The sequence below is a fragment of the Streptopelia decaocto genome, assembly GCF_964273445.1.
Source record: "Streptopelia decaocto genome assembly, chromosome: 11".
Lineage (NCBI taxonomy): Eukaryota > Metazoa > Chordata > Aves > Columbiformes > Columbidae > Streptopelia > Streptopelia decaocto.
Window position 1 is genome coordinate 1,627,449 of NC_138666.1, and position 20,793 is coordinate 1,648,241.

Below are 20,793 nucleotides of genomic sequence, written 5' to 3' on the forward strand. Positions count from 1 at the left end.
CATTTACGTTGGTTGAGATTTTTGACCTGGGGAAACAGCCGGAGTGACGCGATCGTGTCCTCGAACACCGGCGGTCGCTGCAGCTGCCCGGCTCGCAGGCCTGCGTGGGTCTCACTGCTCCAGGGCCGGTGTGCGGGGCTGCCGGTGCCCGGGGCTGCCGGTGTGCGGGGCTGCCGGTGCCCGAGGCTGCCGGTGCCGTCCTGTGCGCCGGTCCGGGCGGTGGCGGCGCGGGGCGGGCCCGGCCGCGGCTGCGCCTGCGCGGGGCTGCACACGTGGGTGCGCCGGCGCCGAGCGGTGGCCGCGGAGCCATGGGCAAGAGCCGGGCGCGGCGGTTCCGTAGAGCCCCCTTCTCCCCCGCCGGCCCCGAGCAGCGCCGCGACGGGGAGGGGGACCCCGAGGACGAGCCGGCCGCGGAGCTGCTGGAGAAGGTGCGGGCGGGAAGCGGCCGCCGCCGGGGGAGGAGGGCGGGGTCGGTACGATCCCCGTTCCGGGCCGGCGGGAGCGGGGCAGCGCCGGGACGCGGCGCGGTGGGGCTGTGCCCGCCGCCGAGGGGAGCGGTGAGGTCTCGATCCTCCCCGGCGGGGAAGGGGCGGTGCGGGGCGGCCCTGCAGCCGCTGCCGCCGCGTCGCTTCTCCGCGTCACGGCTGCGCCCGCGGGCGGCTCGGCGGGGAGGGGCGGCGGCTCCGCTCTCCCCGCACCCGCCCGGGCTCCCGTTCTGCTTCCTGAGCCGTTCGGAGGGGCTGGAGTGGGGCAGGGGCTGCTCTGAGCCCCCGGCCCGGTTCTGGGGCTGCTTGGGTCCGGTTTGCCCGGTGGAGGGTTTTTCTACAGAGCGATGAGCCCAATATCTACAAGTAAACAATAACTGACAGAAAATGTTGAAGACGACTGGGTTTGGCCACTTGTTGGCCACATTCCTGGTGTTGGTTTAAGTATTACAGATGAAAACTAGTTTAAAGCTCTTCCTGCCCATGTGACTTAAGTATCACAAGTAAAGTTTTCCTTTAAGTAAATAAATGCCCTTTGTTCACTTCACCTAACTGAAATCATTGAACTCATCACTGCTTGATTATTCTTCTGGACTAACCTACTTAGTCCTAAAAAAAAAAAAAAAAAAAAGGAAGTTAAAAGAATGCTTAAATGCACAGGTGAGGATGAACTGCGAGACCTTCGTCAGTTTCAGTGGGGCAGGATCTGATGTACCACTCTTTCCCACTCTGCTCTGCAGCAGATGCTTGTCTTTTCTGTTATGATATCAATGAACACCATGACTTTGCAGGATAGGCGCTTCTGCTGCTTTATCGTCTTTATGGTTTGCAATTCTTACATCTCACCTAAACCTCTGTTACGGGTCAAGTCAGTGTTGTCTTGTGGACACAGAGAGCACTTTTTCCATGTCTTTAAGCAGATGTTTTTAGTCTGAAGGCTATCAGGTTTGGTTTTTATTGATTATTGAGTTGTTCTTTATGGCAGCATATGTTATGTCTCTCATACTTCCTTGATGGATTTCCCCCCATTTTGCTTTAAGCTTGGTAATCAAAAGTAGATATGAGGTCTCACCAGTGCCAGCTAGTGTAAAATCTGTGTTTGAACTATGGCTCTCTTGTCAAACACTCAGAATGGTATCTATCTAGTCACATAGTCAACACACATAGCCCAGGCAAAGAATTATAAACTTCCGCAGAAATTAGAAGCTCTTGATTCCATTCAGGAGCAGTAAAACAGCAGCTACAGTGCCAGGCCTGCAAATCAAAAGGCAGATCATTTTTTTCACTCAATAAAAACTTCGAGCTACCATTTCCCTCCCCTCTAATCTGCCCTGTTTGTGTCTCCCAGCTGCAGCATCCGAGCGCTGAAGTGAGAGAGTTTGCCTGTGCCAGTATTTCCAAGCTGTTGCAGCAGCAGCACGTTATCCCAGCCTTTCTGCAGAGAGACGTCGTCCGGTGCTTAGGACCACTGCTGATGGATCACAGCTTAGCTGTTCGCGAGACGGCTGCCGGTGCGCTCCGGTAAGCGATTGTTAATATTCAGAGTTAGAGTGGTAAAGAAAAGAGTGGGGTTTTGCTGCGAAAAGCTGTGAACTTGAGTGCCAACCTCTCTTGCTTCAACTCTGTTTTGAGTATGTATGCCTCCGTTGGAGGCCCTGAGAGAGCGGCTTTTCTTGCTCCAGTAGGCTGCCTTGAGACTTTAATCAGAAGCACGATTTAAGTTAGTTACTACCGTTTTATCTACTCCTGGTGGAATGCACTGCTTTCTATCCTTATGTTAGGAAAACAAACAAACCAACCAAAAAAAACAAACCACCAGTACTATGAAGAAATATAGAGAACCTGCATGCTGTTAGTATGGCATTTTGTGTCTTGATATCACTGTGGGAGCCTTGGGTTAGTTAGAGAATGCACATAGCTGGCTTTTTGAGAAACTTGTAAATATTGAACAGCGTCACTTTGCATTGGTATTCTGCATTAACAGAATCACAGAATATCAGGGATCGTAAGGGACCTGGAAAGCTCATCCAGTGCAATCCCCCCATGGAGCAGGAACACCCAGATGAGGTTACACAGGAAGGTGTCCAGGCGGGTTGGAATGTCTGCACAGAAGGAGACTCCACAACCCCCCTGGGCAGCCTGGGCCAGGCTCTGCCACCCTCACCAGGAACAAGTTTCTTCTCAAATTTAAGTGGAACCTCCTGTGTTCCAGTTTGCACCCATTGCCCCTTGTCCTGTCCCTGGTTGTCACCGAGAAGAGCCTGGCTCCATCCTCCTGACACTCCCCCTTTCCATCTTGATCCCCAGGAATGAGTCCCCCCTCAGTCTCCTCTTGTCCAGCTCCAGAGCCCCAGCTCCCTCAGCCTTTCCTCACACGGGAGATGCTCCACTCCCTCCAGCATCTTGGTGGCTGCGCTGGACTCTCTGCAGCAGTTCCCTGTCCTGCTGGAACTGAGGGGCCACAACTGGACACAAGATTCCAGGTGTGGTCTCCCCAGGGCAGAGCAGAGGGGCAGGAGAACCTCTCTGACCTACTGACCACCCCTTTCTAGTCCACCCCAGGTACCATTGGCTTCCTGGCCACAAGGGCCCAGTGCTGCCTCATGGTCACCCTGCTGTCCCCAGAACCCACAGGTCCTACCTACAGCTTGCTTTATTTGTACAAACATGTAATACTAATACTTTTTAACATTCATGTTGTATCTTACACTGAGTAACTCCCAACAGAATGTTTGAGTACAGATAAGCTTCCTAGTTACATGAATTATTTTTCTTCTGACACCAAAGTTATTGTGTTAGGAAGGTGGAAGACTAAAGTTACTGGTGAAGCAGATAGATTTTATAAAACAAAAAGCAACATATCCTTCAGAGAAGAGTACCGAATACATGTTTTCTTGGAACGTTCCTGGAAAGTATTGTATCTGATCCAAGACATTTTCTTTTACCCAGAAATCTGAGTGCTTGTGGAGGATTTGAAGTCTGTGATGACATGGTGACGAAAGACATCATGACACCCCTTGTTGCGCTTCTGAAAGAGGTATGTCTATTCTGATTTTAAAACTGATCCAGCTGTTGAGTTATTCCATTTTCAAAAATAGTTCAATTTTTGTAGCTCTTATCAAGATAAAATATTTGATAGATCTTTTAAAAGAATGTTTCAGTAGGTTTAATAGTAAGAAAAATATTCCAGAGATTTCAAGCCACCTCCTGACCTGCTCACTTGGGCCTGTGGTGAGGTTTGCTGCCTGGGATGATTATTGAGAAAAGAGTCTGGAGATTTTGGGCGTGGAATGTCAGTCAAGGCATCTCTGTTCTGTCAGTCAAGATCCTGATGGATTTGTGTGACAGCATTATTGTAGCGAGGCTTTTTTGGTAAGCAATTTTGTCTAAAAGAAAGCTTGGATGTACAGCTGGGCAGTTACTGCTAGTGTAGAATAATCTGTACTGAATACCTATTCTTTGTTTGGTCCAGGTGTTGCCGTGCAGTTTGGAAATTGCATTGAATACTGTCGCCTGCTGTCTTTATATGAGCAGCGTTGAGCAATACCATAATTTTCTGTATGTTTCTTCTACATTTTAGAATATTATTGTATTATTGTAAAGCACAGTGAGATATTAGCTGAATTAGTCTTTGTGATTAGAAAGAACAGTTGAAAATTGTGTACAGACTGTGTGAGCAAGAAACAGCATTTCAGGTTCTAAAATTGCTAAGTATTTCTTTATTAAAAATCCTTCTGAAGACTATTGAAAGCAAAGCAAATACTTTAAGAGTCTTTCTACAAGAGAAAAAAAATAATCAATGATTCAGTTCCATCGTGGCCCAGTTCTCATAGAGAATAGGAAACTAGTCAGGTTTTGTGATAATAAACACTTAATGATAAGATCTCTCCATTCACTGCTGCTAATGTGTAAAGTGTTTGCTTTTCTCTTGGCTTGTCAGCTTCCCAACCCTGGTTCTCTTGTTTGGTTGTAGTGTAGCACTGGACTGGATGCTAACCAGCTCTCTCCAAAGAAATGCAGAGTGGTGAACAAAAATTATATTGAAGACATAGCCAATGAGGCTATCAACTTGCTGTGGAATGTATGGTAAGTGCCTTTTAGAAGAGCTAAATTAAATTGTTCCTGAAAAAGAGCATGGTAATTGCAGCAGAGAGACTGTCCTTGCTTGGAAATATGTATTCTGTTGCTGATTCTGATTTCTGATTGTGTTGCTCCTACGTGTACCTTGCTTAATAAACAGCAAGTCTTCATCTGATCTGAAATCCAAGTTTATCTTCTACCGTAAATTACTTCTGTAAGTGAAGGATTCTAAAAGGGCACAAAAGCCGGTCATTAGCTTTAGGACAGTGACAAAGTTTTCTTTCTGTTGGTTGTTTATTCTAAATTCTGATATTGTTTTCTGAATGTGTTCTGCCATAGTCTCCTGTACAGTTTGGGTTCTGGGGTCTCGCATGCGGTTCCTGTAGATCTGTATTGTGATATGGGAGATAGAGAAAATTAAATTCTGACCAGTGGACTCCAGTGCTTTGGGAATATGAGAAGCTTTTTTATTACTTCCTCTCTCTGCAGATCATCCCAAAAGTTAATATTAAATGTTTGGACAAACTATCCCTTAGTGACTGAGGCACTGATACAAATCTACTTGATTATATGAGAAAGAATGTGAATAGCTCAATTAGTAGTTTACATTGGAAACACTGAGTAGAGAAAGAGCAATTGCAACACTATTAATACAGAAGTAGCTGTAAACATTGAAGTGATACAAACCTGTTCTGAAAGTTCTCCTTGAATTTTGTGTTGTTTTTCTTTGGTTTGCAACAGCTCCACATCGTTATACACGTTGGTCCATACAGAATTTAATTTTGTCCTGTACAGTGTTTCCGTGGCGCTGTCTCCATGTCTGTCCGTACAGTGTGGCTGCTGGCTTCAGGCCTTACTTGTGAATTGGGTTTTTTTTAGGGGCTGGAATCTAGCACAGTACAGAAACTGCTTGCTCAGCACCTTGCACAGAATACATGACCCCTTGTAACTCTGAACAACGTTTTGTTGTTGTTTTTGTTTGTTTTTTGTTTTTTTATCGCGTTTGTACACAGAAGTGCTTTGGAACAGGAACTACAATCATTAAGTGTGCTATAAATCACTTCTGTATTTTGAACTTTGTGGCAATGACCGTGAACTGCTGACTTCATTGCAGAGTTTGGTACTAGTAAAACTGGGGCTGGTATTGATGCTGAGCCATACTATTTTCAAAAGGCAGTTTTGGAAGACCCTTGTTGCTAGTTAAGTCCCATGCTTTTTTAGTTTGAATTTGTCTTGTATCAATGCATTAGTTTAAAAATGAGAATAGCTGTCAAAACTTGAAGAAACACAAACCCTGCCGTTAGATAATTAAATGTCACATGTATCATTGACTTAGTGTGCATTTCTGAATGTTGAGTGGTCATTTTCTCTCGTAAGTGACTATTTTGTTGCACAAGGCAGCAGCCGCTGTGCTGCTGTGGGTTTGTGGATAAAGGCTTCCAGGCTTCCATGCTGCGGAAAGCCCTGTAGAATTGATCAGAACCTCGGTAACAAAGGATAGCTCTAATGTGTAATTCTTAGGTGGGTTTTTAAAATGTAGTAGTGAGGACATGTTACTGAAAATGTTGTGACAGTAATTTTTGCCTGGGGAAAGTGATTTATTAATTTTTTCTATGCATTAGTGAATGCAACAATACTGCGGTGTCCATATTCAATAAAGAAGGATGTCTGGAGGCTGTGTTACATTGCATGAAGAAATTCTCCACAAATGTGGATCTGGCTATTTCAGTAGGTAAGTGGTAAAAAGAGAAGATTAGGATTTAAAGGTATTTTTTTCCTTTACCATATGAATGTAACACTGTTGTCACATCCCTCGCACAGCACACCTGCCTTAGCATTGCTTAAACTTTACCCTGAATAGAAGACTTGGAGTTCCTTTCTGAACAGCACATCATTCAGAAGCTGATAACTATTGTGCTTGTTTTCAGTCCAAAGGAGAATGGCTTATTTGTGGTTACACGGGAGGAAAAATATTGTGGAAAGAAGCCTCTAGATGGCGGCTATGTCTTCCATTTCTTTCTGTGGTTTCGGTAATGAAGGGTTTAATTTGTAGAGCAAAGGGCATAGTCTATCTAAAAGTACCCCAAACAACTCCTATTGCTTTCAGCATGTTTTTATTAGTAGCATTATTATGATAGTCTTACAATGGTCTTGCAGGTGGATGTGTTTGCAGCATTTTTTGCTGTTTTCCCTAGCTGGTATACAATGGAGAAATTGAATTTTGAGCAGCTGTAATTAACAGGGGTAGTCCCATGCCTGGTGTGCTACTGTCCTCACCTGTTTTATGTACAGGTTTGCCAGAGAATATCTTTTAATCAAAACCACAGTTTATGAAGGACAGTGTTGTACCATTACACGATGCAGCGTGAAATGTTTTCTCCCGTGTCTGTGTTTCATCACTCCAGCTTTCAGACAGATAATGCTTACTCATTAGGAGAGTGAAAGCCGCTATTGGGTTTGTTAATTACTGCTGTTGTTTGCTGCAGCGAACTGCTTACAGGCAGTGACAGAAGATAACCCGGATCTTCTTTCTTCATTCAATGCTTCTGCACAACAAGTCTTGGAAACGGTGCTGTTGTGTCGGGAGAGCACAATGAAGCACGTTCTGCTGAGGACACTCATAGCAGGTATGGTGCTTGGGGTGTCTGTGGCTTCGTGATGGAGAGCACGGCATGTAAAGGAGGGTGGGAAGGATGCAATTGGAATTGTTTGGATCTTAGGTGTAGATTTTTACCTCAGATTCTCTACTCAATGTTCTTCTTTTCACCTCAAATGCTTAAATGTGGCGATTTTTTGATTTTTGAGTGTAATAAATTAATTTTGAGAAGTCTTCAAAAATGGTTACCTCATGTGGATTTGTTATCACAGGTAAAAAATGTCACCAAGATGGCTTGTCATAAATATTGTGTGTATCCTTACATGCCGAAATTTACTTATGCCCACATCATAAGCTTAATTTTTACAAATTAGTGTATGAAGTGCTAAACAGAAAAAAAATACAAGTCTGTAGAGAAAAGACTTGAAGATTCTTACTGTAATATAAGCAGTGATTATTTTTAACTAGTGGAGGCTGTGTCCTTACAAAATGTATGACTGCCACAGAGCTGGGAATTGGGTACTTTAACAGATTTTATATTTCAACTATCTCGTGTTTAGGCACTATCTGGAATATCAAGGATTCCATTCCACCAGGCAGCCTGGGAAGCATGGTTAATGCAATCCTGAAGATATTTTCAGAAGCATTGGCAATAGACACTGGTGAAACAATAATTCATATGCATGAAGCTGAAAAAAACAGGTTAAAACTTGCTGTAGAGGCAGAAACTGATGAAAACATGAGTGACGTTATAGACAATAGTATTTTGAGCGAAGATGATAACATGGAAGAAATACCGAAAGGGAAAGTCGGAAGAGAAAACAATGTTTCCGACCTACTTCCAGTAAGTGTGGGGCTGGCGCTCGGGCAGCCGGCGCGTTGGGCTGAGCGTTGGGCTGGGCTTAGCCTGAGCCTTAAGCCAGAGTAGCTCCCTACTGGTGTTACCAATCCAAATAGCTGGGCTATTTTAGCTAAAACTTCGAAGCTGAGCATAGAGAGTTTCAACCAACTTGTTCAAATGTGAGGAAGTTGTACGGTACGTCAGGAAAGCACGTTTCCATTGTTTTCCTGCAGTGGAAGGTGTGGGTTTGTCTGACACTTGTAGCTAGCGCAGGAGTTCTGATCTCTGCGTAGGGCGAGACTTGTAATGGGTGTAACCATCCCATCACGAGTGGAGGTGGCACAGAGGTTAACAAATGCCTTCACTATTGCACACGTTAAATGAGTGACAGAAATACATGTTTCTGTTAAGGCTTTAGCTAACATCAGGTAATCTTGTCCATTACAACTTCAGTGCAGGTGGCATTTCTTAAAGGGAAAATTTGTTCTGAGGCATCCAGCAGACAGGTGATAGGTTTTGTTTGCCTTTTTTTTTTTTTAATGTGAAGGGGTGAGAAGAGGAAACGGCCGGATTGTATTTTTAACTGACAGCTCAAGTACTTTAAATTGTGCTGAAATGTTTTATTGGTTCATATTTTTCTTTTTTAGTTTGATAAGTGGGAACTGAAGGAAGTGACAGCCTTACTGATGGCTCAGCAGACCGCTCTAGAAATCATTGTTAATATGTGCTGCACTGAAGGTTTGTAGCAATCTCTTCCATTGCAAGTGTCGTGGTGCATTTTGTTTCTGGAACACAACATGTTTAATTTGCTGTTTGGTGATCTTTGCTTTTAAGGGTGAGTGCACATAGACTTGTCGCTCATACCCTAATCTGCGGGGCAGATTGGATTGTAATTTCTATTACTAATTTAAGTGGTTATTTTTCTCATTTAAATAATTTCTATAACTTCCATATTTTTTTGCATGCTACTACATGTGCCAAAGTTTAAGAACAAACTTGTGTTGAAGAGATATTTCCTAAAAAGTATTACAGCTAAATCTTTGTTCAGTTAGAGCATCACCTGAATGTTCATCTGATACAGTGTAGGTGTGAATCCTATTGCAGGACTGGGACATGAATTTTTTTAAGCAGGTAAGTCTTCGAGTTTTGATTTAGTTTTGATAGCTACAAGCATTGCAAAAGAAAGGAGAGAGCTTTTGATGCAGATCTGGCAGCAGTGCGGATTCAGGCTGTTCAGAGTTCCACCTTGGTGTGCTTTTTCGGATGAGGGAGAAAGGCTGTTGCTCTGGGGGCAGTAGGAAATAGTATTGTATATCTTCTATGAACTCTGATACTCAGTTTTGATAGCTTTTCTCCAAATCCTTAGGAAAACAAATAAATGATTCTCAAATGCTGTGTAAAATGTACAACCCCCCAACCCAAAAAAGTCTTCCAAAACCTGAAAATTGTAATTGCTAGTATAGTTTGTAAGCCTGATGCTAAAGTAATTGTGTAGGAGATAACTTCCTAACTAAATCTTTCAGATTCTAATAAAATCTGCAGTAATACCCAGATATTCCCAATGGTGATTTTTCTTTTCTCTTGCAGCGCAGGGATATTCTGCACCTAGAATATGAAGTGCCTTTCATAACTGCATTTCTCATCTAATGAGCTGTAATTCATAAGCTCTCCCCTTTAATTGGAAAATCTCTTGTGGATAAACTGCATATTCTGCCATTCACTCAGCGTAATGTAAGGTTGATTGTGTTGTATTTCACTTCAGTACTTTACCCATTCATGGACAGAAAGAAACACAGTCTGTAGAAATTAAGAGGAATCCAGAGGCAGCTGTTCATTTAATTTTGAAGTTATTTGAGGACTAAAATAGCTTTAGCCATTCTGCTGCATTCACATAAATGCTCAGCTTACCACAGAGCTGAGGGAAATCACCAGGCTGGCAGGAACTGGGATTTTCTGAGCGCCGGTGGCATCTGGCAGCAGTGACATGAGACCCCAGCATTGCTGTCCAGTCTGTAGGTTACCAGTGCTAGTTAAGATAGGATTTCCTTTGGAAATACTTCTGTATTTCCAAGAACATTAGAAGAAGCCTGACTTTAGTTACGGGCTGATGTTCCAGATTCCAGTTGCTCACTGCAAACACACGACTGTTGTCTTTGTGGTTGCTGAATTGCGTGCTCAGTTCATATAGGTATCATTTAGTTTTCAAATGAGATTTTGCTTTCCTTCATAAAGATGCAGGTGGATTATTTTGTTTGGTTTTTTTTTTTACAAGAAGCAAGAGACTGAAAGTGGGATGTCAGCTTTGATTTTGTGGTTGTTGCTGCTGTGGGCTGATTATGCACAAATGACAACTGTTTTCTCATGCAAAGGCTATTAACAGTAGCATATTACGGCTGTAGAATTAATTGGACATTACTATAGGCAAAAGAAGATGCCCATGTGGTCAAGTTGCCACAGCCCGATGAGTTACTTTGCATCAGATAAGCAGTGGTTGTCATCTTCAAATAAATTCTTAAGCTGCTGCACAGTGCAGGTGAAATGCCTTCCTTAGACCAGGGCTGTCAAATTCATGATCACCGAGGGCCACATCAGCCTTGCATTTGCCTTCATAGGACCGAGTGTCATTTTAGGACTTTATAAATGTAACTACTCCTACATTTGCACAGTCCTAAAATGACATCCAGACCTTTGAAGGCAGTTTGACACCCCTGCTGTAGACCTTTCTTGCTGTATTTTAAGTGAATGAATTTGTCATTCACTTTTGTCACAGAGAAAACACGTGGTTATTAGCATAGTTACTGCAGTACTTTGTTCTCATGAGAATCGGTGCTGTCAGACAAAATTACTTGGGCACTTGTTTCATCCCTGATTTCTGAGCAACCTGATCTCGGTGAAGATGTCCCCGTTCATGGCAGGGGGTTGGACTAGATGAGCTTTGAAGGTCCCTTCCAACCCAAACTATTCTATAATCCTATGATATTTTTTCATCGTAGTTAAATATCCTGAGCTACGTACACAGGCAGAGCTTTCACCTCTTGGTGAGGAGGATCCATCCAACCCGTAGACTTAGGACTTGCGTAAACACCAGTATCGCACCCGTTAAAATGTAACCAGCTTTAAAACAAATTTAGATAAATCAGTGTAAACCCTGTGGATGTAGATATATCAGCTTAAATACAAATGATGGACGTAGCTTGTGCTTGTCAGGCTGAGTCTGCCATGAGCCAGGGACTGATGATTCACTTTGCAGTAGCTGTGCCCCCGGTGACACCACCTCAGCCCCTCTCCCCTCACGCATCTGTAGTAGAGTAAATCCTGTGAGTATTAACCTAGTTCAGGTTTGTAACTGTAAACCTAGTTTAATTCACTTGCTGTGGAGACAGCACCATCTTCATCTGGCCCATTTGTGCCCGGTCAGAGGGCATCTGAGAAAACAGGTGCCTTAAACTGACTGCACTTAGTAAACAAGTTCACTTAAACCGGTGTATTTGTATACTTGAACCTACCTCAAAAACTAAAATAGTACAATCTTAAAATATTAGTAAATGCTTTACAAAATGTTTCTTCTGCACCTTTTTTGATATTGTGAAGTGAAGCATAGTTAATACCAGAGAGTGAAGTACCCGTGTATGAAGAATCTCTCTCATAAGAATGCTTGTTGCCTGAGTGAATACAAAATAAATACTTTTTCTTTTAATGCAACTTAAACAGAAGCAGTGTAATATTTAGAACTGTGGCTTGATGGCGCTTGGTTTGTGTGGATTTCATTAGAGCCTTCATTAAAGACTCCTAAAGCAAGAGGTGGAGCCAAGAGAAGCAGGATACCCCTTGCAGCAGTGCTGTTACGTGTACAAGTCTGTCTTCTGTTCTCAGATCCCTCAGATGATGAATGGGAAGAGCTCTCCAGCAGTGATGAAAGCGACTTGTTTATGGAAAACTCGTACAATGAAGGGAGTGGGCTGCTAATGTCACCCCTGTGCCTCTCTGATGAGGTTAACTCAGCGTTTCTGAACAACCTCATTCCAAAGAAGGTATTGCCTTTCCTTTTATTTCCAACACGTGCTACAGTCTTTTGCTTCTGCCCGATTTGTATCCCAGGTTAGGCAAGTTATCCCAATCCGTCTGGAGAAAAAGAATATCTTTTTAAAAATCAGTTTAGCTTCACTTTTTTTGGCCTAGAGGTGGAGCATCATCACATGAGCTGTCTTGACCTAAATAATTTCTTCATGTAAGTGGGAATAGAAGGATCACGTGTTTCAGAAATCTGGTGCTTATTTTAATTATTATTTTCCAAAACCACAAAGGTGGTTATTCCTTGATTTGGACATGAAAGAAATCCCAGATTTCCATATTAACTGAGATGGAAGGTAATGCATGTGAATGGCAGCAGTCAGCACCAAAGAAGTGCAAGATCCTTTTTCCGCCTGTTTTATACACAGTGTCTGAAGTACAATACTTGACACAGACAAGAATTCAAATGTTCTTGTTTCAGAGCTGTTTTGCTCATTCTTATTTAGGGTTGTGAAGATGAAATTCGTCATTTGAATCAGTTATTATGCTACTTCAGCAGTGTGGTATTATAGAATTCTGACCCAAAGCATCAAGGTGCAAGATGAAAACATTGAAGGCTTTTTGAACTCAGTACCAAGTGTTCTAAGTTTCGTGGCAAGGTCTTTTAGACTTGCAGCTGGCTGAAAATGTGGTAACAGAAGCTGTAAGAAGAAAGGTCTAAATAATAAAAAAAATAGCAGAGACCTAGAAAATCACTTTTGTTCGGTACAGTTTGATACTTACGCTATGCTAAACCCAGGTATAATTGCACCATTGGGTAACTGAGGAAGAGTCTGACATTTTTATTAGGTGAGACACTTGCTACCTGAAATGTTTTGAAATATGTAGGTTGAAGTATCTGTTTGATGTTAAACTAAAATTTCAGTCTTCCCCCCCCAAACACACCTTAAAAAACAAACACCAAGCTTTATTGCTAAATCTTTCTTTTTCCCCTCCCCAGATTCTTGAAAAAACTGCTTTTCCGGACAGTGTTGCTCTAGACATCTGTATGCACAATCCGTCTTGGAAACCATTAATTAAAAAGTAGGAATTTCATTGTCTCTCTTGTTTTTCATGTATATTCAGTTGTTTTAGAACTCTTAGAAGGATTGCCCATCTTTGGGTTACTTTTAAGATGTGGCCAATGGCAGATCCGATACATGATTTTGAGTAGATACAAATGTTTGTGTAAATTGAACACTGGATCGCAGCCTTATTTAATTCTAGATTGTTCTTTGTCTTTTGACGTGTGTTTTCCAATGGCTCTCCTAAGTGCATTTGGTGTTTGTTCCAGGCTGAATGCCGTGCAGTGTCGAGCTTTGACGTGTCTTCACAGCATTTTGTTGGTGTCGGATGTGGATTGTCTGGGAGGAGCTTCAGCACTTCAGTCCCTTGCAGAGCATCTCTCGCAGCTAGTTTTTTCTAAAACGGGTAAGGTGGTTAGTAAGGGGGGCTTGCTGACCTATTGCATATAGGTATAAGGTCGCCACGTACATTGTTAAGTTTTAATGTCATTTTGTTACTAATTTTATCCCTCTGGCCTTTCAAAATAATGATACTGCATGTTGGAAATGTGCTGACAAAACAGTGTATCCTGGTGTGTTTATCCAAATTGCATCTTGACGCTTCATGTCTGTGTGTTCCTGCAGAAAGTCACTAAGTTAGTGCTTGAATCCTCTGAGACCAGAACTGCTTGCTTGGTCATATTTGTGACAATAGCAGTTTGTCATCAATCAGACAAGCCATGAAGAAGAGGAGATGTTTTCATTTTAAATGTGCAAACTTGCCTGAATAGCCATGTGAAAAGAAGGGTCTCTAGCACAGTCTTTCGCATCATTTTTTCTAGGAATCTTACAAAATCGTGGCAAAGGTGATTGTTGCAAAAATCTCCATAATGTACATGCTTATTACAGTAGGGAAGACGGCAGCCGCCTTGTCTCTGGGACATGCTTTATGCATATGATCGTACAGCTTTATTGAAAATATATTAGTAATATGAAAATGCGCCAAGTTTTTATGATCAAATATTAAAGTTGCTTGACATCCTGTTATGGTGGTGGTTCAATTTCAATGGAGAAGGTGATAAATTTCATTCTTCTAAAAATACTATTATAGAAAATCAGGTATATCCTGGTAAACACAGTAATGTATCCACTGTAGTTCCTCCAAGGCATGTTATTTCATACCGATACTGTAAAGGTTTCCCCACAGACCTGCTGGTATTATCAGTATTATTGGATGCTCTAGTGTAGATATGTAGCAGTTAGCACTTCCAGCTGCCTCCTGTAGTGCTACACATAACATCAGCATCATTCCAGTAATACTGTTGGGCCACTTAAGCTATGATCTTTCTGTTACTGACACAAGAGAAGCTGAACTGAGATGAAAATACAAGGACAAACAACAAAAAAAGGAGAAAAAAAATGGTTCCAAGTTGATGATCTGGTTCCCTGACAGGCTGCTTCATTCAGACTATTCTGATAATCTGTTTTCATTTTAAGGTCACTCTTGATGGCTTTTCAAAAAATTAGAGCTATGCTTAGAGGCTGGAAAAGCCTTCCAACTCTCAAAATTGTCAGAAAGCATTTTTCCCAAGACAGATCAGTTGAAATCCAGCATATGCATGGCTTTGTCATTTCTTGTCTCTTAGAAGCTGGAGAAGCTCCATTTTCTTCCCTTCCTCCAAGCATCGTCATTTGTAGCCATAAATGTGATGTATGTAGTTCTTATTGGCTGCATAGTATGCCACTGCATTAATGCTTGAAAACGCTTCTGCCTGCAAAACACACTTATTTCTCAGTGCCATTAAAAGCATGTGATCGGTCCATGGGAACACTTACTGAGACCGTTGTTCTCAAAATACTAAAATGCATGAATTGAAAATAAGTACGAAGACATATGCGAGGAAGTTCACATAAAATAGTTGTCTCATGCTTGAACAGCAGGACTCGCAAGATTTCGGGGTCTACACGTCATGCTTTGCAATAGAATATCCCTAGATGAAGACAGAGCGTGCTAATAAATTAGTTTAATGACCTACATACATTTTCCTTAACAGGCTATGGTTTTAATAGTTAAATGCTATGAAATGGAAGCTGCCAGATAGAGTTGATAACATACCAACATGTGGTTAGAAGGAATTCTGTGGTTTACAGAGTGAAGAAGAGGTTTAAAGGTCTGGTTGCTTACACGGGAAAGGAAGAGATACGCTTGAAGTAATGGAGTGTTTCTGCATCTGGAGTAGACCAGAAAATAACACATTAGAGGAAAATAAAAAGCTTAAAGTAGTGCAGAACATGTGCTGAAGATGTTGGCTGGTATCGATGAATTCGTAGTTAAACAAGAATAGTGCAGTGCTTGAATCATACAGTTCTGAAAGGTTATTAAAGCACTGGAAAACACGCTCTTCATGTGAATTGGAAAGAGTCCAGTGTTCTGGGTGTCTAAAAAGCCTGCTTAGAAGACAGAATAAAGGACTTGAAGTACACAGTCAGCTTCTGTCGCTTTCTCAGTCGCTGCGTTATGACCTCCCTGTGCTGCCGGCGGAGGTTTGTACCTCGCGTTCGGTCACACAAGTGTCTTAACCAGGGACGTGCCTGAGAAGGAGGAGCAGCTGAATTCAAACAAATCACTATGGTTACAGCCTACAAAAGACCAGGCACTGAGAATCCAGCTCTTCCTGGTTGTGGTAGTACCTGAAGGAACAATTAAGGGATTAAAGAATTTGTATTTCTTTGCTTCTTGTATCCTTCACCTTCCTGTTTAACTTTTGGCTCTGGGTTCAATTCCTGGACAGAACTCCTTGCAGACACAGAATTCCTGGAAGCCATAACCAGCGCACTGAGGGCTCTCCTACAAACAATGGCATCAAAGAACATCTCCCAGGTAAGAGCTTTCAAACTCAAATGCTCTGGTAGGTTCATATGCACGTGAGATTGCGCTGGAAAGTTTTTGAGACAAAAGCATTTAAATGAAGTGCTAAACTTCAGTGACTGTGAACACTGAAAGAACAGATTTAATAGCATTCATTCTTTATATTTTTCATGGACCAGGAATACTTTTTTATGTATCTTAACGTAAATAGATGAGAGGTATTTCAAAACCAAAACAGCAATAAGGCACGGGTGTTATCATTAGGAGATGGATAGAATGACAAACATTTAGTAATTCAGTGCCTAGAAACATGGATTCTTTATTTCTAGTTGAAGCTAGTTGTCCTTCGGGAATCTTGGTTGGACATGAATTAGTGAGCTAAATCTAGGAATGAAGCACAATAGTTGTTATACAAGCTGTAATACTACATGGTCTGCTGGTCCTTTCTGGCTTTAAACTGAAAAATGAGCTTTTATGCTATAAGTTGTAATGACTTGGAAATAGCTATTGAGCTAGTTAAGTCTGTGAAAATCCCTTTGGTCTCAGAACTTTCTCTTCAGTTTCATACCAGCCTTGGTTATCTTCTGGAAGAAACACCTTGAGAAGTTGAAAGGGAGAATTTAACTGTTTTCTTGCCAGTTGCCTTGTTGGAATTCATGTAGTTTTCACAATACAGGACTGTGTTTCTCTGTTACAAATTTGCCTGTGTTCTGTAAAAGCAAATAATTAAAATTTGAAATCCATGAAAATGTAACTATGTCTGTCTGCCTTTTTTTTTTTCCCCCTTGCCAAACAGTGCATGACTCCCGAGCAGCTCTTGGCTTTATGTGAGGCTGGTATTCACAGCAGCAACGCCAGTGTTAGAGTGAACGTCGTGAGCATCCTTGGAATCTCTGGCAGCGTCCTGGCGAAAGGCCAAGATACAGCTGAAACACTAAAGGTGAAAAAGCAAACTTTGCATTGCAAGCCTACAACAGTTTTGATACTTTTATTTCCAATTTTCTTAAGCATTGCTGGAAAAATCCATTTTTATCTCTTGTTTCAGATGATTGGAAAATTTCTTCTTGAGGTCGCTATGAAGGAATCCTCTCTTGTCGTAGCAGGGGAAGCCTTGGATGCACTTTTCGATGTATTTGCAGATGGTAAAGAAGCAGAAAAGGCTGCGGTACAGATCGAGTTGCTCCCAGCACTGAAGGAATTCCAGCCAGTGTTCAAAATGAGGGTAGGCATCAAATGCAGCCAACTCAGGGTCTCAGCACACAATGTGGGTTAAAATTTTGACACTTGGGCTGATAGAAGGTAAAATTAAGCAGGAATATATGGCTTTATAAGATGACCAAGAAAGATAAAACAAATAATTGAATTCCTAATATTCTGCTTTAGAGGAAAGCAAATAGACTTCCCTTGCAGTTCATGGAACTGTCAAGGTAACAGCGCAGCATCTTCATCACAACCTCAGTGTTATTGATGTCCTAATCACCATATTGTCCTGAAACCCTTGTAAAAAGAAAGTAATAATCTTGCAAGTGGAGGAGAAAACAGCTAAACTGGTGGGAGAGAAGTCCCTCTGAAGTTACATTGACATCTTTTGTTTCTAACTTGCTGCAGTTGCAGGTGGACATTTTTGTTCTGTTGGTTAATTAAAATAGATTGTGTATTCCATATTATCAAGAATCACAAGGCCAAAATTCTAAACTGTAGTTTTAAGCACATCTTTGTCTTCACTAATGAATGACCTTCAATTTGTTGTTTCTTTAGTCAGATGAAAAGTGAGGGTTGACTTTCAGAGTCTTAAAGCTAAGCACTATACACACTAAATACACACCTGACAGCGCTGCTGTTTGGTTAATTCGATGTGCAAGGTCTGTCATAGAAAAAGCTACAGAAAGTAAGTGTTTCAGATTGATGAGTGAAGTAGCATGCCAATAGTGGTCTAGATTTAGGCAGAGATGTATTCTAGTAAATTGGCTTGTAGAACTAATTGCTGGCTCTGCATGTGCACATGTGAATATGTTGGAGTTCTCAAGGCATGGCTAGCACGCCTTGATATAAAACATACATACAATTGCTATAAACTTTAGGTGATGTAAAAGGAGAAAGTTCTCCATTAGTAAAGTATGTGGTTTTTTTGGTTTTACAGATGCGAAAAGAAGGCAAAGGACAATATAGTACAGATCAACTGTGTGTGCTTGACAATGTGAAGATGAATTTGAGAAGATTCATTGCATATCAGGAGACACTAGGGAAAACTCCAACTTGAAACATCGAGGAACTTTACACTAAGGTTTCCCTTATTGAATAATGTTTTCCAAAAATATAACCGTTTTGAACTTCGAAAATGTATTGAGCAGAGCAGTTTTGTTAATACTGCATTTTTTTTACCTTTAGTATTTTTATACTTCTGGGTTGATGCAATATGAAAGTCACATCAGTGTAAAAAAGCACAGCATACTTCGAAATTAAGTGTTAGCGGTGATAAGAATGTGCTCGTGCGGTCCTGAGGTCTGTACACAGCACCACCGTCATTGCTCAGAAACCCTCATGCATCCTGGCAGAAAACTGTAACTGCACAAAGAAGTAATTTAGAGAATATTCTCGGTTATGTGGCAGATCAAGAGAAAAACTGTAAAAGCTCAATATGTTTTTCAGGGAATTGAGCAGGGGCAGGATGTTCGGATTTGCTCTTACCTGTTTTTAGAATTGCACGGGCACTTACGGCAAGTTTCCCAAGAGGAGCGTGTGATGAATGTGTAGATTACTGTCTGTTACTTCATGAGCTTGATCAAAGAGAAGCCTGTTTCAGATTCATTCACGATGAATTCAGTGTGACAGCTTTTTGCTGTGGAAATCAGTGTAAGAGGATCCTACGCTTATATGCAGCTCCCTGGTTTTACTTTATTTTGATTGGTGTTTCTGCAAATCAAGTCTCCTGAATGACTTTCTTCCTTGTAATTCTACATGAGGATGAATTTGAATTCAGGGAGGTAGTAAACTTATTAAGTATTTTTTATAGCGAGGTATTATCTGAAGTAACTTTATAATTACTTAAAATACCCTTTTTCATCTATTTGTGATAGAGATTTTTAAGCTGTAAAATACAGAAATTATTTTCAAAAAATGCCACTGGTTCGTGAAGATTGTATGTGAACTTCCATATACCAAAAGCTTTGTTTCTGTTTCCGTGAATGAGATCTTCTCACATGCATTTTTTAAGGGGGAAAAACCCACAACAAACCACCAAAGCATTTTGTTATGCTGATTTTTGAAATGGGACCTTTTTCTTCCCTTTTAACATGCTGCCTTAGCACAGGCATCTAGGTTTTGGCAAAATTTTGCCCACGGTGTTAGACGTGGAACTACAAAGCCCAGATTTGCTCGGTTTGTTAGATTTCGGTCTCTTAGGTTGGAGACCAGGCTCAGGGACTGACCGGCTAACTTGCAAATGACTGACTTTATGAAATCCTGACAGAGAAAGGGAAAAAGCGGGTTTAAGCAGCTGTACTGCCTGGAAGTCCTGTTATTGCTGTTACTTGGCAGGAGCTGGATGAAATGTGTGCTGTGGTGCGACGCCTGCTGATCAAACGAGTGAGTGTGGGACGGGGAGGGCTCGGGGCCATTGAGCCTGGCCTAGAGAAGTCCAGGAGAAGTCCTGGGGAGCAGCTGGAAGGTTTTCCTGGCATCTGGCAGCAAAGAGGGCTGGAGTGTCCCAGCTGTGGTGGATTACGGCATCAGACTGCACCGTGCGTGGATTTTAATCCCAATGTTAATTATACTTGCTGTGACTGCAGATAGGATAATATTAACCTGATAAGAGATGTTAGTATTTGTAGCACTTAAAACGACTTCCACGCATAAAGTTGTGCTCTCGTTTTCTGGGTGCTACATGGAATTGTAAGGTGATCCGGGTTGGCGAGGATCTCTGGAGGTCTCAATCCAGTCCGCTGCTCAAAGCAGGGCTTACCTGGGCGTCAGATAGGTTGTGCTAGGCCTTGAGCATGTCTGAGGGTGGAAACCCCACAGCTCTGGGCAGCCTTTTCCAGCGCTTGACTGCCCTGCTGTGAACACTTTTTTTCTTTTTCCCCTTGTACCTACTAGGACTTCCCCCTGTTGCAAAATGTGCCCCTTGTCCTTTGCACACCACAAGAAGCGTCTGTCTCCACCTCTTATAACCCCCATCTGGTAGCTGAAAATAACAATTATATTCCACTCCCGTCCAGGCTGAACCAACACAGCTCCCTCAGCCCGTCCTCGTGTGCTCCAGCCCTCTGACCATCCGGGCGCCCTTCTGCTTCGCCTGCCCTGCTGGCTCTTATACTGGGGGGCCCAAAACTGGACACACTATTCCAGATGTGATCTCACGAGTGCTGAACAGAGGGAAGGAGTTGGTTTTCTGCTAATGCAGCCCGTTATTTGTGAGCCTTCATCACCACAGAGCTGCACTGCCGACTCCTCCTCAGCTTATTGGCCACCAGGACCCTTAGGTCCTTCTCTGCAAAACTGCTCTTTGGTCATTCAATTCAGAGCCTGCTCTGTTTTATGGGGTTACTCTGTCCCAAACGTGGGACTTTGTATTTTACATCATGTGTAGCAGTCAGAGTCTGGTTCCTGGGGGCTGGTAGAACAATAAAGTATGTTATTTTTTGTTTAGTGTTTGGTTTTGGTGTTATTTTAAGTTATTAATGAAATGTTTCATCTTCAAATATGAATCTGAAAGTTACAGATAACTATACAGAAGATAGGGCATCCACTAGGAAACCTGATTTTCTTAACATCATCTGTCAGACCCCCTTTTTTCCTTTAAGTGAGAAAAGACAGACTGTCATTTAGATCCTGAACTATTCCAGCAGTAGGAATGCATGGATTATTTT

General features: G+C 42.1%; 1 protein-coding gene across 1 annotated transcript; it reads left to right on the plus strand.

The window, feature by feature from the left end:
- The first annotated feature begins 283 nt into the window (after nucleotides 1–283).
- HEATR3 (HEAT repeat containing 3) lies at nucleotides 284–20,572 on the plus strand. The gene is made up of 15 exons (XM_082062355.1): nucleotides 284–428; nucleotides 1,834–2,006; nucleotides 3,435–3,522; nucleotides 4,459–4,571; nucleotides 6,188–6,297; nucleotides 7,052–7,192; nucleotides 7,722–8,005; nucleotides 8,650–8,740; nucleotides 11,876–12,033; nucleotides 13,014–13,096; nucleotides 13,347–13,483; nucleotides 15,849–15,937; nucleotides 16,722–16,865; nucleotides 16,971–17,147; nucleotides 18,066–20,572. Exons 1-15 carry the CDS (start codon nucleotides 309–311, stop codon nucleotides 18,183–18,185), a joined length of 2,028 nt encoding a protein of 675 aa, XP_081918481.1. The 5' UTR covers nucleotides 284–308; the 3' UTR covers nucleotides 18,186–20,572.
- The last annotated feature ends 221 nt before the right edge of the window (nucleotides 20,573–20,793 follow it).

What these genes read in the sequence shown, in the direction of transcription:
- HEATR3 (XM_082062355.1), top strand. Translation starts at nt 309, where the DNA reads ATGGGCAAGAGCCGGGCGCGGCGGTTCCGTAGAGCCCCCTTCTCCCCC. An exon ending in TTGTTGCGCTTCTGAAAGAG is followed by an intron (nt 3,523 to 4,458) that starts GTATGTCTATTC and finishes GTTTGGTTGTAG; the next exon opens with TGTAGCACTGGACTGGATGC. An exon ending in ATGTTTCCGACCTACTTCCA is followed by an intron (nt 8,006 to 8,649) that starts GTAAGTGTGGGG and finishes TTTCTTTTTTAG; the next exon opens with TTTGATAAGTGGGAACTGAA.